At 45.4% G+C, this 14,152-nt stretch overlaps 2 protein-coding genes across 2 annotated transcripts in view; both read left to right on the plus strand.

Moving 5' to 3' along the window:
• Positions 1-6,852, plus strand: part of ASAP1 (ArfGAP with SH3 domain, ankyrin repeat and PH domain 1) — a 118,116-nt gene extending 111,264 nt beyond the window's left edge. Inside the window, exons 23-24 of the mRNA XM_034069793.1 lie at positions 1,982-2,104; positions 4,000-6,852. Coding sequence (XP_033925684.1) covers positions 1,982-2,104; positions 4,000-4,074 — 198 coding nt within the window. The 3' untranslated portion in view covers positions 4,075-6,852. The remainder of the gene's footprint in view (positions 1-1,981; positions 2,105-3,999) is intronic.
• A 4,741-nt stretch (positions 6,853-11,593) lies between these two features.
• Positions 11,594-14,152, plus strand: part of CYRIB (CYFIP related Rac1 interactor B) — a 98,532-nt gene continuing 95,973 nt past the window's right edge. Inside the window, exon 1 of the mRNA XM_034074281.1 lies at positions 11,594-11,672. The gene's annotated coding sequence lies outside the window, so the exon portion shown is untranslated. The remainder of the gene's footprint in view (positions 11,673-14,152) is intronic.

Here is a 14,152-nt window from a genome sequence, read left to right on the forward strand (position 1 = left end):
GATCATTGGGTCCAACTGTTAACTGGGAACTGCCTTTGTCATCGCTGCTGTTTCAGACTAACCCAAGGAAAGAAGTTGATCAGTCTTAAGCATAAAATCTCATCTTAACAAGTACTGATGTTGAATAAAAGATTGGAGGGGCACAGGCATTTGTTTTATAGTTGCAAATTAGGTGTCCTGGAATTCCTTGTATTTCTTTACAGACCAGTGCCCCAGGCTATGTCCTGGAAAACATGTACTCTCTTCAGATCCATCCCTTTTTTAAACCTTCCCAAGATTAAATACATCGTGGGCTTGAATGCTGCTTTTTACCACTCTCCTAAGTGAGAAGAATAGAATGTGTCATCTGTGGTGCTAATCTGAAGGAACCAGGAGCAATTGCTGACATTTTTCCTGTGTTCTTACAAGCTGAGCTGCAAGCAGTCCTCGAACTGTACAGGAATTTAACTTTCTGAAGTCTTTTCATTGAATGAGACAGTTTTGATCTGGCAGAAGTAGTTGCTTCCCTTCATCACAGGAGGGCTGATTGGAAGCACTCTTATTTTGCAAAGGTTCTGTGGAGCTGAAAGCTGGGCCTGGCCCCAAATACACATTCAGATTGAATCCCAGTCCCTGGGGATAGTTGAGATTTTTGTTCAAATTGCATTAATTTGTTAGAAAAAAGAGGAAATCTTCTTTGAAGTAACTTCCTGCTGCAGCAAACCCTTGCAGTAAAAATCCCCTTTGATGTCATCTGAACTTCAAGTTCTGTGAATTTGCCTTGAGTATGGGTTTTCTTAGTGTTACGTTGTTAAGTGCTCTGTCCCTTAGAGCCCTCTCCAACTGTTATGTCCCTGTACCTTGAGTGCGACTGCTCTTTGCTGCGTCCCTGTTCATCTGCAGGGGATGGGTTTTGCCAAAGCACAGAGGTATTTGAGTGGGTAGGCAATAGCGCAGAGAAGGCTCGCTAGGAAATTTCCTCTGTGAAGTTAATTTTGGCTCAAATTCCTCTAAACCTGCTGACTTTTTCCTTTGTAGCCCTTCTGCTTCTCATCACCTTGTGCTCTTCTTGGTCTTTTTTTGCATTCTTGTTATCTAACGACTTCTGTTCAAAGAAGGCACTGTAGGTTTTGAAGAAGTGTGGGTATGAAGATACAGGAATATGAAGTAGCAGAAGTGTTTTGCTGTGAAGTTTCCTTTCTGTATTTGGAAATAATTTAAAGCATTTTCCCTGCTGTGAGCAGCATATGTTCGGGGAGGAGTCCATGGCTCAGGCTTTTTCATATGAATTAGCAGGCTGCAGCAAAGTCTGACCTAGAAAACACTTGGATTCAGAATGGTAGAGCTGTAAGAATATCTATTGTGAATCTTCATCGCTAACTAGTACTGCCATCTTGAAACTGAGATTCTCTTCATAAGAAATGGCTAGCATTGTGGATGAGAAATCACTCAATAATTTCCAACCCTATAAGCACATCTGTAATCAAAGGGTACCGTATTATTGCACTAGATCCAAAACTGTAAGGAGTACTGGTATTTCAGTGCGGCATTTTGCTCAGCCCTCACCTCTCTTGTAACCTTTAGATGAAGCTGGATTTAATCTTCTGCTCATGGTGGATTTTTTTAAATGAAGTGTGTATTACAGGAGAAAAGAGGTTTTGTGGACTGGAACAATGTGAAGATGTCATTTAAGCTTTCTTTATTGGAGGAAGCACAGGTTATTTGAGCCATGAACTACATGGTAAAGTCTGTTTGGGAGTTCTGAATCTTAAGAAAAGGCAAACCTACACCTGTGCAGATGATTGCAGGAGTATTATTGTTTTGGTTTAGTATCACTGTTGAAGCTGATATTTTTGATTGTATGTCCTTGATTGCAGGGAAAGCAGTTTTGTCATCTTCACCTTCTTGTAAAATAAGCCATAACTGAGAGGCACAATTACTACCATATATACACCGTCACTGTTCCTCATGTCCTTCACCTAAAACTTCATTCTATTTTTAGGGGAAAAACAAAGTTAGGCGAGTGAAGACCATTTATGACTGTCAGGCAGATAATGATGATGAGCTCACATTTGTTGAAGGAGAAGTAATTATTGTAACCGGTGAAGAGGACCAAGAGTGGTGGGTACGTATCTTTCTCTTTCATAGCCCCACGTAACTTCTTTATGACTCCTAAAGGAAAGCCCTTTTTGCCCCAAATTTGGAGGGTTTGTAGTTATTTTGGTTAGTGGGTGGTAGGGTTTTATTTGGTTTTGGTAGTGTTTTGCCTGAGCTAACATCCAGCACTCAAACCTCTATTAGGGAAAAACCTCTTTCTCTGGTAGGGTCTGTCTCTTCCTGGGAGTCTGTTTGAACCATCCTGACTGAGTTTGGCTTTTTGGCTGGCTCATAACAACATGTATTTATGTATGTCACTCTTTACAATGCACACTAGCCTGCTATTAAATGAAGAAGTGGTGATTTTTACTCCGTTTAGCATGTTTACACCCCTCATGAAAAATGAGATACATTATTATATTTATATTTATATAATGAGATACATAATTATCTTCAGTTCACCAGAAAAGTTAAATTGTACCTACAGGGGGGTTGCTGGAAGTCTGAAAAACCATTAGTAATTGGTGCTGTAAGCTCTTGGTTTTCCTCCTGAAATGAGAGGTAGTTAACATTCTCTTTCCCTTCTTGCCTCCTGTGCCACTGGTTTGTATCCTACTGCTCCCTACTGTGTCTTTGGTTCTTGAGTGCTAACACCAGGGGTTTTTCAGCCCCACTTGAAGGCTCCAGCCCTCCCTTGACACTCTAGTTCTGGCCCCCAAAGCCCTGCTACATCATATTTCCCTACCTAACAATTACTACTGGGGAAAATGAGACAGATTTCATCTTGATTAAAACAAATGCTGCCTACGATCTCCTAATCCAAAACACAACCTTTTCTGGTTTAATTCTAGCTACATGGTTTTGTCTCGCTCATGATTTAAGCATAGATTTTCAGCTGAAAAGGTTGTATCAAAAGAGCAATGCCCAGTGGAAAGCTGCTGTATTAACTGTATCATCCAGTCCCTGATTATAGAATCATAGAATAGTTAGGGTTGGTATAGCTGCATTCATTGCTGAAACTGTTTTGTGAACTGGCTTTTTAAGACCCTTGGGCACATGAGGTGCTGCAGCCTGAATGTTTCTGAGAAGGGAAATGAGGGCTGTTGACTCATATGCTTCAAAAATTTGGCTCTACAAGAGGAAATGGCCAGCCCTGCATGTTTCCCCTTCCCATTTTGTTAGCTTGGGGAAGAGGAAGGAGGTACACTATTATTCTGAAAGCAGTGAGCAGCAGTGCAGCAGAAGAGGCTTCTGTGCTCAGTCAAGGCTGCTGCTCAGTGCTGTATCAGTTTGACAGTTATTTATAATTCTCCATTTAAAATATGTGAAGTTCCATTATTACTAACTTTTTTTTAGAAGTTGGCTGGCTATTGAAGTTGTACATGAAGGGTATTTATCAGGCCATAGTGTGATAAATACTAATATGCGCATAAATCAGGAGGAACAACGCTAATTCAATGAGAAAATAGATGGTATTTTATCACTTTAAGTAAGCGAAGCTTACAGATTATCATAACTTCACAACTGTAGCAGACATTTCCCCTTAGTGAGATGTTTAGGCTTTATTCAGTTAACTAAAATGAATGGTTTCAGAGATGTATCTCTCGTTACTCAAAGTCTATCAGACAAAAGAAAATCAGGCTTCCGTGTTGATGAGATACTTGACATTCAGTGATGTGTGTAGGTTTCCACATAAACCTGCAGGTTTGTTTCCTTTAGATTTAGTTGGCTCAATGTCTGATAGATAATATGCTTGTATGGGTTTATTTTGTTTCTTTAAATAGATGTAAACATTTACTATGGTCTGCTATAAACTGTCCAAGGACTTGCAAAGGCTCAGTAGGATCCGTGTGGTTCTGCTGCTTTTGACTGAAGTAAATGAAGTCTGTGTCTATCTATGTACGTTTTTCTCCTGTGTTGCAGATTGGCCACATCGAAGGACAGCCAGAGAGGAAAGGGGTCTTCCCAGTGTCCTTTGTGCACATTCTGTCAGACTAGTAAAAACAAACAAATCTCATCCTAAACTTGAGCATTGCACATTCTTCATGCAAGACGGGCTTTTTAGCAAAAGCGAACGCTGCTGCCTCCCTGTAATCCTGTGCACAATTGTATATATAGCTGCTGTTACAAATTAAGAATTCATTTAAGTTTTCACCTCATGAGGTTGAATTATATGTATTGTAAATATACTGTGTTATTCTGCCTTTGCCAGTATTATGGTAGCCTTGGAACCTGGCACGCCTTATTGGGTTTGTTGAAGCCATCCTCGGCATCTAGCACTTACATCTCTGTCTAGGAACTGCCAGCTTTCCAAACATAGGTGGTTTCTGTCAACCATGTAACTGTACAGAAATGACTGTTCCTAATAACTCGGTATTCTCAATATACAATTAGCAGAAAGTTAGAATGAGTGAATGGTTTTGGAGACTTTAAAAACCAGTCTGCAGTTTCTAAGTGTATGCAGTTTACAGCTATGAAACCCACTTCGGTATTTATTTAATATAGTGCTCAGTTCAGTGTAATTATGAAGACAAATATTCACTGACTTTACAGATAACAGTAATGTTTTACTGCGTGCACACAGCATTTCATGTTTCTATGACGTGGACCTATGCCAAACTGTGATTGCAGTTCCCCTGTGATATTACCTCACTATCAAAAGTTACCAATTTCTTTCATTCGAAAACTTCTTTTAATGAAAATGAGTCCTCTTGTTCTTTAGTAGATATATGTGAAATTTGCTGGTTTCTTTCACTGAATTCGTAGTAACCAAGGACTTCTAGACAATGTTAACTGTTGACATTATGCATGCATTTAGACGCTTACTTGAAACCTGCCTTTGTACAAAAGTAGTACTGTAGTCATATAGCTACATTTGAGGAAAAGAACATTTTAACTTAATTGCTATTCAGATCAATGTGAGCTTGCAACAGTATTTGTTTATAGCTGAATTGGCTCTTTGAAAAATGAGTTTGTGGGGTTTTATTTTCCTCTTGTCTTCAACCTTACTAAAAGTTAGTGACCTAAAATAAAACTTATGTGGTGATAGAGGGATAAATTTAAATCGTTTTTAAGCACTCTAAAAAGTGGAAGTTAAGGTGACCTTTCATGCATTTGATCAGGCTGTTGATAACAGAACTCAGATCAGGCTGGTTTTAGTAGTGTTCACTGAACTGGAATAGTCTTGATTCAAAGCACCAAGTAACGAACCATTCTAAAGCTAATTTCTAAGTGAATCTTTGGAAGGCTGCTTTGGACCTGAGGTTTCTTGGAAGCTGGGATGAAGCTGCATTGCCAGAAAACACGTACATGTATTACTGGAAACTTCTTATTTCCTATGTCACTTTCAACACCATTTTTTACCTTTTGAAGCATACTACAGTTGTGTTTTTCCCATGGTTTGTCTGTAGCAGGTTCCATGACTTTCATACCTAGTGTTGTGTTACTTGCTTTACACGTTACTTTGGCTTCAGTACCTGGTGCTGCTGTTTCAAAGCAGATTGTCTTGGCTGCATGGAAGGATTTTCATTTCATCAAAGCACACCTCAGACCCTCTGAGGGCTTCCATTTTTAAGTCACTTTTACAAGACTGTAGTCAGTGAATATTTAATTCTGTTCATGGTTAATATAGAAACAAGTATCAGTCCAAACCCCACATGGAAGGAAACACAAAGCATTTATCAGTGGTCTTATCATTTATAACAAAAGTTTATGACAAGTAATAATAATCACGCCATGAGTGAGGAGCCTGCTGGCATCTAATCTTCAGTATTACCAGCTCCAGTATTTCAGACTTTAGTCTATTTTCTATGGAAAGGAAGTCAGGTTTAGCATTTATTTAGCATTCCATTTTATCCATTACTCCAATGTTTTAAGTTGCATTAAAGAACAAAACCTATTCACTTTTGTGGTCAATTGTATTTTTAAGTGATCTTGAAATAAACTGATAAAAGCAAATCATATAACGAGAACCTAGGCATGTAAAATTATGTAGAGTCAAATGTCTATTCTTTTCTACGCTCTTTAAAATAGTATACATATGCATTTTATAAAATGAAATGAGTTCCATCGGGAACAATAGTTCTGTTTATTCTGGCTTCTTGTGGGTCATAAGAAATCTGAAAATGTATGATATTGATTGAGTTTAAGTACAGTATTATATTTGAACTCAATGAGCCACTGTCTGCAATTTTGTATATGACATAGTATTTGGAAAGTCTAAATCTTTATGGAAAATTAGCTGATAAAGGGTTGGGGGGAGGGCCAGGGGAAGGTGCCCCCAGAGGGGGAAGTTTGCTCTGCAGATGATGTCTTATTTACTGTTGAACAACAGTTGCTATTTATTTTTTTATTACATAGTACATCAACGTGTACAGAAATCAGATCTGGTCATGCCACTAGTTAAAATCTTGACTTCTCATTGAATGTTAAGGTAAAACATCAGTACACATGTCTATTCACATGTATTTAATGTGACAGTTTTTGAGTACTGTATGTGTTAATTTCTACTTTTTTAATATTTAAAATTGCTTTTAAATAAATGTATTCAGTTGATCCCAGATATCTGCACAAGGCCCTTTTGTCAACTGGAATGTCTTCTAGGGAGCAAGTCTGGATTCCAAACAGGTAGAACTAAAACACTTGAAATGTTTTCTCTTGACTATAAAGCACCCCTTATATAATGCAATTAAATGTGTATCTCTTTAACAGCTGTTAAATATGGATGCAATTGCCTTTATCTGGAAAACTTTACTTACTAAAGTTAGCATCAAAACACTTCTTTTTGTCCATGAGTTTCGATTGCTTTCTCTCTGACTTCAGTAGGCTCTACAGGAAGCCAGCCTGGTGTGTCCTGTTTTCTTAGAGCTGGAAAGAATAGCTCAGCGTGGCACTCTGTCCTGAACCTGGCCTTCCTCTGTCCGTGGGCATGATTACCAAACCCAACAGCAGCTATGGAACCAACTCAGCAGTAGCCTTTCCTGAATGGAGTGACTTCATTGCTTAGAATTTCAGTTCTGACCCAGCTCACTCCCTCACTCAGTTCTTGGAAGCTTCTTGTTTAAGACCTGTTCCCATTAAAACTGCTCTAAAATGAACAAGTCACTTGAAATTGCTAGAAAACACTGAGAACATCCTTTAGCCAGAGGAAAGCTGGAATATGAGGTGATATCACATCTGGTTTGTATCAAAAATAGTAACTGCGGCAGCACAGGGCTCTAGAGAGCGTATGGGAAGAGCTTCTTGAACACTGAACTGTAGCATGGGCACACCCTGGGTTCCTCACAGAATATTCTGCTTGGTTAGTTTAAATTAACCTAGGCTTAATTAACCCCTTAATCTGGGGCAAGGGGCATGTGAACTATGGATGTGGGACAGGGGAAGCGGTGTGGTTAGACACTGCTCTTGCTCAGTTCCTCCCTTGTCACAGTATTTCAGGTATCAGCATTCAGAGATCCATTGATTCCAGTATTCTCTGTCCCACTTGTACTACCTGTGCTGCAGTGACATGTATTGATTTCCTTTTACAAGTGAAAATTGAGGTGGATCTCTCATACAGTTTGAAGCAGAAGAGACCAAGACAAACACATGCCCAGAGAACTCCCTTGTTCAAAGTTGGTCTGCTTGCCCTTTTCCTGGCAAACTGAGAGCTTATTATTGAACAGAAAACTCATTAGTCATCAAAACCAGTGGAAGTGGTGCAGATCTTAAGTACCAGTGAGTGAAACTCAGAAGTAGCTCCCACTGCTCAACAAAACCCCACACTCCAACTCTATAAATAAGATTTAAATGCTCCCCCCCCTCCCCAGGCCATAGTTCTGTGGGACAGTTCACTTGAGTGTCAACAAAATATTTTACTTGCCACTCACTCTACCCTATTGCATAGTTTCATGCCATTCACACCCTCAACCAGTAACCCTCCTATGCCAAGAAACCAGAATATGACTGAGGAGCAAACATCCCTAAGTAAATGAAGTTCAGCTTCAGCCCTTACCAACTAAGCTTGGAGTTACAGCTGTTGCAGTGCTTGTATGAGACACTTCAACCCTTCCTTAAAACACAGCTGGAGGCTTTTCAGATGGACACAATGCCCTCGAACTGTAAGTTTTCATCTTTATAGCTGCAAGCCGAAGATCTTCTTATCTAATACAAACTAACAATTTGAAGTTGTCTTGATGATACTTTTATGGCTCTAAATCCCATGATTTACAGCTCTGTCATCTGCTGAGAGAGTTCTCAAGTTTCTTCCTGAGATAAGCTAAGTGTCATTTGCCAACTTTTACTTAAGCTGACACCCCCCGTGCTGCAGCATGCACAAAACTTTGAGTCTTGACCAGTTTTTGTCAGCTGCTGTTGGAGTGACACTAAAAACGATAGTGTGTCATGGTACAGGCTTTGCCTTGTTCCTCTGTGAATTACAGAACAGATCCTCCTGTCTGCATGAGGCGGATGTATGCTCTGGTCTCTTTCTAGAATGGGGGGGCAGGAGACAAGCAACTTGTGACAGCTGCCACATCTGATAACCGTGTCAGAGCAGAGGAGAAGCTGATCTCTTGTCTGCTGCACCACCTGAAGAATGATTTGGACAAGTGTTAAGCTTACCTGGAACTTTAAACCTGCAGTTCCTACTAGTTTGGTCTTGGTTCTTGTAGTGTGTGATCAGAAGCATCCCCTCACCTCATGCTTGTTGCTTTTTGCTGAAAGAAAGTGTAGGATTAGGTCTGTTCCTCCACGAGATCTTTTTTCCCCCAAAGCTTGAAGATGTTTCTTGTGCTTCAGTTACCACCAGAAATTAAGAGACCTGATTTTTCTCACACTATGTCCCATTGCATAGGTGAATCACCCTTGAACTCCTCTAAAACGGCTTCCCCAGAGGCTGTTTCATGGTATCTACCTTTGTTCAGTTCAAAGCAATAGCATTAGGCTTGGTTTTTGTAACTAATTAATTCCCTTAGGCTCTTCTCTAGGGAATACTCCAGAAATAACCACAGCTGCTTGTAAACTTACAAGAGCAAGTACAAGTGCAGTAGCTTAAGTTTGAAGCTGCTCTCAAACCTAGTTTAGTGAATTTCAGACCACAGAAAACCAAGCCACCTCTTGTGCTGACCATGCACGTGAGAGGTCAGCAGCTGACTGTTGGTCAAGCAGGGGTTTGTGATGGTTTTCTGTTGGACTCTGCATACTTCCTTAGTGACCTGGTGACAGCAGGAGCCACACACTGCTCCAGAGACACCTCAGAGATGAAAGCAGATGATTTTTCACATTAACAAATATCCTGCCTATGATCACCTGTCCATAATGCAAGCCAACCCATCTGTGGCTCCAGACCTACAGCATGTCCTATCCTTACCTCTATTCACCATAGATTTTTAATTCAGAGCAGTAGCTCTACTTCAGTAACTAGGCAGGACAGCAAGAGCAGTGAGTGAGCTGCAGCCAGCCACCTGCTCTTGTTTCAGCTGAGACTATTTAGTGTGTGAAAACCCACCAGGAGCTGGAAGAAAGCCCTGTGGAGCAACTCCAGGACCACTGCAGTAATTCTGAGCTCTGCGGATAGGAGTGTGGGGATAAAGGGCTGATTTGTGATCCAGGATCTTCCTCTGTCTCTATCTTCCCTACAATCTGTGCAGAAAGAAAGAGGAGAATGAATGCTAAACCTGCCCTGATAGGGGTGTACAGAGCTGCTGGCCTTCTTGAAAGGGAAATTTAGCAGCTTGGATACCTGGACAACAAGGAGCATTCAGCTTCATATGACAAAAACTCTCACTGAGTGATGCTGGAAGATGGGCACTTCCAAGTCTTCTGCAGAGAACAGGAACAAACCTGAACCCTGCATGTGCTACAAGGTGGAAGTGTGAGAAGAGCAGAGGGATGGGGGCAACACAAACCACAACTTGGACACCTCTGAAGGAGAATGAATGACTCCATTGTTGATGTGAAGATCAATCATAGAGACAGCAGCTCTCCTGTGAGCACTGCCTATAGCTGGGCCATATACTCACCTCAAAGCTCAAGGTAATGCAGAGATTTAGTTGATATGAAGAAGTGAAGGCCCCTTGTCCAAGAGACACAGCAAGATCTTAGCAGATAATGGGGAAGGGAGAGCAGTGGTCAGCACTATGCAAGTAGCTGCTGTAATGGCAGGGCCCTGTGAAGGAGCAGAAGGCACCAGATGTGCAGGCAGGACCCATGCCCAAGATCCAATGAACAGAAGCATCTGGATGTAAGCCCTGCCAGTTCCACCTTAGGCATGGTTCTGGCATCCCCACTAGCTCCTTGGAGCAGGTCGGGAATGGTCGCCTTGTTTAGGGATGAGTTTTGCTCAGGATCATCCTTTAAATCAGCACCTGTGCTCCTGCCAGGTCTGTCTGAGTGAGATGCTGCCAGGTCCAGCAGAAAAGCTCCTTCTGTTCCCCCTTCCCTGCCAGGATGCAGAGAAAGTTGAGATGAAAAAGAAGATACCGAATATGGGGGTGTAAAAATCCTCTCTGCTTCAAAACCCTTGAGAGCCACATTTTGTTCCTCTCACTTGCTCACAGCAGGGTTCTGCCTGAATGTCCTTCACGCAAAATGTGGCCCCTGGTAGTGTCTGTTTAGAGCAGGGTCTGCTGCCCTCATCTCTATCTGCTTTGGGCCAAAGACAGGACTTGGAGCCATCGTGGCCATCATGGTGCAAGCCACGCACTGGTGTGGAGCATCTGTGGCTGCAGTGAGCTCAAGTGTTGCAGCCCCCTGCCAGCAATAGACAGTAAAGCCAGGCAGCAAAATGCTGTTTAGAGGTATTACTTTAACACATGTTACCCCCATCTAATCCCTGTCCCTTCCTGAGAGGGATTGGTGGTGCCGGAGAACAACAGCATCTGTCGCTGGAGGGAGAGCTTCCTGCTGGGCAGACAGGGATGGAGATGCCATGTCCTCCTGCAACCGAAATGCCATCAACAGCCAACACGAGATGGAGGAGCAACTGAGCAGGGGGCCTTAGAGCTGTCACAACTGCTCCAGAGATGGAAGGAGCTGTTGGGGTTTGAAGTAAAATATCACCTTTGATGAGTTATGTCTTTGGTTAGAATCAATCTTAAAGCCAGGTTTGGCTACCAGAGTCTGCAGCAGGGATGTCTGCAGTGGCCAACAGCCCTGTCCCTGTTCTGTCACCGCGGTGCCGGCCTGCAGCCCCCATACCCCTGTGAAGCTGATGGCCGGGTTTGGGGCACAGAGGCACCCCAGCCGTGCCAGGCCCTGCCGCATGCAGGCACCTCCCTGTCCCTGCACGGCCTCGCCCGGCGCGGGCCGCCCGAGCCTGCCCTGGAGCCCAAGGCCGGGGACACCGCAGGCTGCAGCCCCGGGTGCGGCTGAGGCAGCAGGCTCAGACCTGCGCTAACCCCACAGGGGCTCCGTTCCCGAGCGGGGCTGCCCGGCTGCAGCCGCAGCGGTGGGGGGGAACCGGGGCTCGGGGCCGCCCCCCCCCCCCCCCCCCCCCCCGCACACACACACACACCCCGCGCCGCTTCCTTCTCCAGCGCCGCGGCACCGCAGCAACCTGTGCCCGTGCCGGCGGCACCCGGAAGGCCAGGCTGAGCCCGAGGCCGCCCGCCGCACAGGTAAGGCTGCTGCGGAGCCGGGCGAGGCATAAGCGGGGCGGCGGCTGCCGGCGGCGGCGCTGAGGGGAGCCGGGGGTGGGCGCCTGAGGCGAGCGGGCATCGCCTGAGGGGAGCCGGGGCGGAGCCCGAGCGGAGCGGGCACAGACTGAGGGCAGCCACGGGGTGGGCATCGCCTGAGGGGAGCAGGGGAAGGTGCGACGGGAGCCGGGGCACGTCCTGAGGGTAGCAGGGGTCGGTGTGAGGGGAGCCGGTGCAGGCAATGGGCCCGAGCTGCGGCTCCGCTGACCCGTCCTGGGTCCTGTTTGGGTGAAGGCCGGAGCCGCCACCTCAGCTCCCCTCAGCTCTTGGGGCTGTGTGAGCGGCTGGGACAGCAGAGCCCGTGCCCGCGGAGGGACCAACCACCAGGACCCGCAGGAGCTCCCAGCCTGAGCCCCAGCAGCGGTAACCGGGGGCTGGCTTCAGGAGGAAGCCCGGTTTGGTTCCACCCCGGGGCTGGGAGCAGAGGGGATGTCAGCGCTGCACTGTGCTGAGTGCACTGCATTTGACTGTGCCCCGAAGCTCGGGCAGTGCCAGGATGGAGGCTTCTCAGTCCTCACTCACATAAATCCTGCATGTACGAGTTCAGTCAGGGATGGGCTGGACTGTCTGGCCAGGAGGTGAGCACTTCTGCTGTGGGGGATCCGGTACTTCCTCCTCTGGCCAGGTTGTGATGGTGACTGTGTGAAAACTGCCCCTCTCTTAAGCTGCAGCGTTTCAAAGGGGTAGTGGTGAAATGGGAAATAGCACAGAGCAACCCTGTAACCGTGAAGACTGGTTTAGAGTGGCATTACCCTTTTACTGCTTAAAAATGTACTGTTACCCCTAATATACATGGCCCAGGAAGCCACGAGGGGTACACTTGCTTATGGGGTGTTTGGTTGGGTGTGTGATTAACACAGCAGAGGCCTTCTCTTTCATTCAAACATCTGCACCTGAACCGAGAACTGTTTTGAAGAGATGTGGGATTTCATCAGAAGCGCAGCATCACCTTTGTTTCAGTGCTTGATTGAAACCAAGCCTGGCAGCAGGCTGGTGCCTGTGCCATGTTGAGGACACCAGTACTGCAGCTGTGGGGAGCGGGGAAGTGTTCAGGGTGCCTGCAGGACGTCAGAGGGACCCTCCCGGGTGCACACAGGCACCCTGGGCCATTTCACTACTTAGCACTGCATGTCAGAGCTGCCTCAGCCAGAGGCAGCTCTCACTGCATGGCTCCTGTGGTGTTCCTACTCGGTGCCGGTCCAGGCAGCAGGATGTTCTCAAGCTGCTGTTGCAGGAGATGGTTCCTACCTGCTGCTTCCTCTGGTGAGATGAGACCAAGAGGCACAGCAGTGTTTTCTGACAGTTGTCATCACTCGCTTCCCCAGGGAGCACCGAGATCAGTGGTGGGATTCCTCCGTGGCTCAGCAGAAGCACCTCTGGCATGATGGGGTTTGTGGGCAGGCCTGAGGTGGTCTCCATAGCTTAGGATACATCAGGAACACTTGTACCAACAGGGCATTGAAAAACCTGACTAATAAGGTCTAGAGCACCCATTTCTCTCGCTGAGATCGATGGTTCCGACTGCTCAGCAAGGAGCATGTGCGATGGATTTTCAATAACCAGCATGGCACAGCTCGGGCTCGAAGGGAAGATAATGAGGCCTCATCCTGTGCCTCTAAATGTGAGTGTGCCCAGGGAGAGCAGGGGAAGGAGCTGCTGCGCTGCGGGTACTTAAAAGCTTAATGCAGCCTCCAGAGTGTGGGAGGGCACGGCCACTCTGAACTGCTATTGCTTTCTACTCAGTAGTATCAGAGGATAAATAGCAGCTCACAAGAATAAAGATGTTTGAGATACTTCCTGTACTTGCTGGATTTAGAATGAGACCAAGGGTATTTTGAAAGTAAAAGCACACTTCCTGTGAGAAACTTTGGCTGAGGCAAAGGGTGAGATGGTTTTAGAGCTGGAGGCTCAGCTGTGTGATTCAGGGTCGGTGTGAGGCAGAGCAGAGGGCACTGAGCACCGGCCTGTCTGAACCTGCAAATGGGGCATCATGCACAGCATCATGTGCTCTTCCTGCTTCCCTGGGAACAGGAGCAGAAGGCCGTGTCCTCTGCCTTGAGAACCTGATTACAGACTGCAGGTTGGTTTGTCTGCAGGTATAAACTGGCCTGCCCTGGTTGACTAAATACACACTCCAGAGGCCCAGCTGAGAGCAGAGCTCTTGGCTGTCCAAGCAAAGTAGATGCAGGAGTGCCATCCCATCGTGGGCTTCAGAAGTGTTTCTGTCAGCTGAAGGTCATTCCTGCAGCCATCTCTCGACCCTGGCTTAGGCTTGTCTCTGAGGGTAGCTCAGTCCAACACCTATCTCTAATCATCTGGTTTAGGTTTTCCTTTAGTGCTTACCCAGGCTGTAAGCTTATCTGCTGAATCACTGTCCTCCTGCGGACCTGCACAGTGCCACC

The sequence above is a fragment of the Melopsittacus undulatus genome, chromosome 1 (assembly GCF_012275295.1).
Source record: "Melopsittacus undulatus isolate bMelUnd1 chromosome 1, bMelUnd1.mat.Z, whole genome shotgun sequence".
In the NCBI taxonomy this organism is placed as follows: Eukaryota; Metazoa; Chordata; class Aves; order Psittaciformes; family Psittaculidae; genus Melopsittacus; species Melopsittacus undulatus.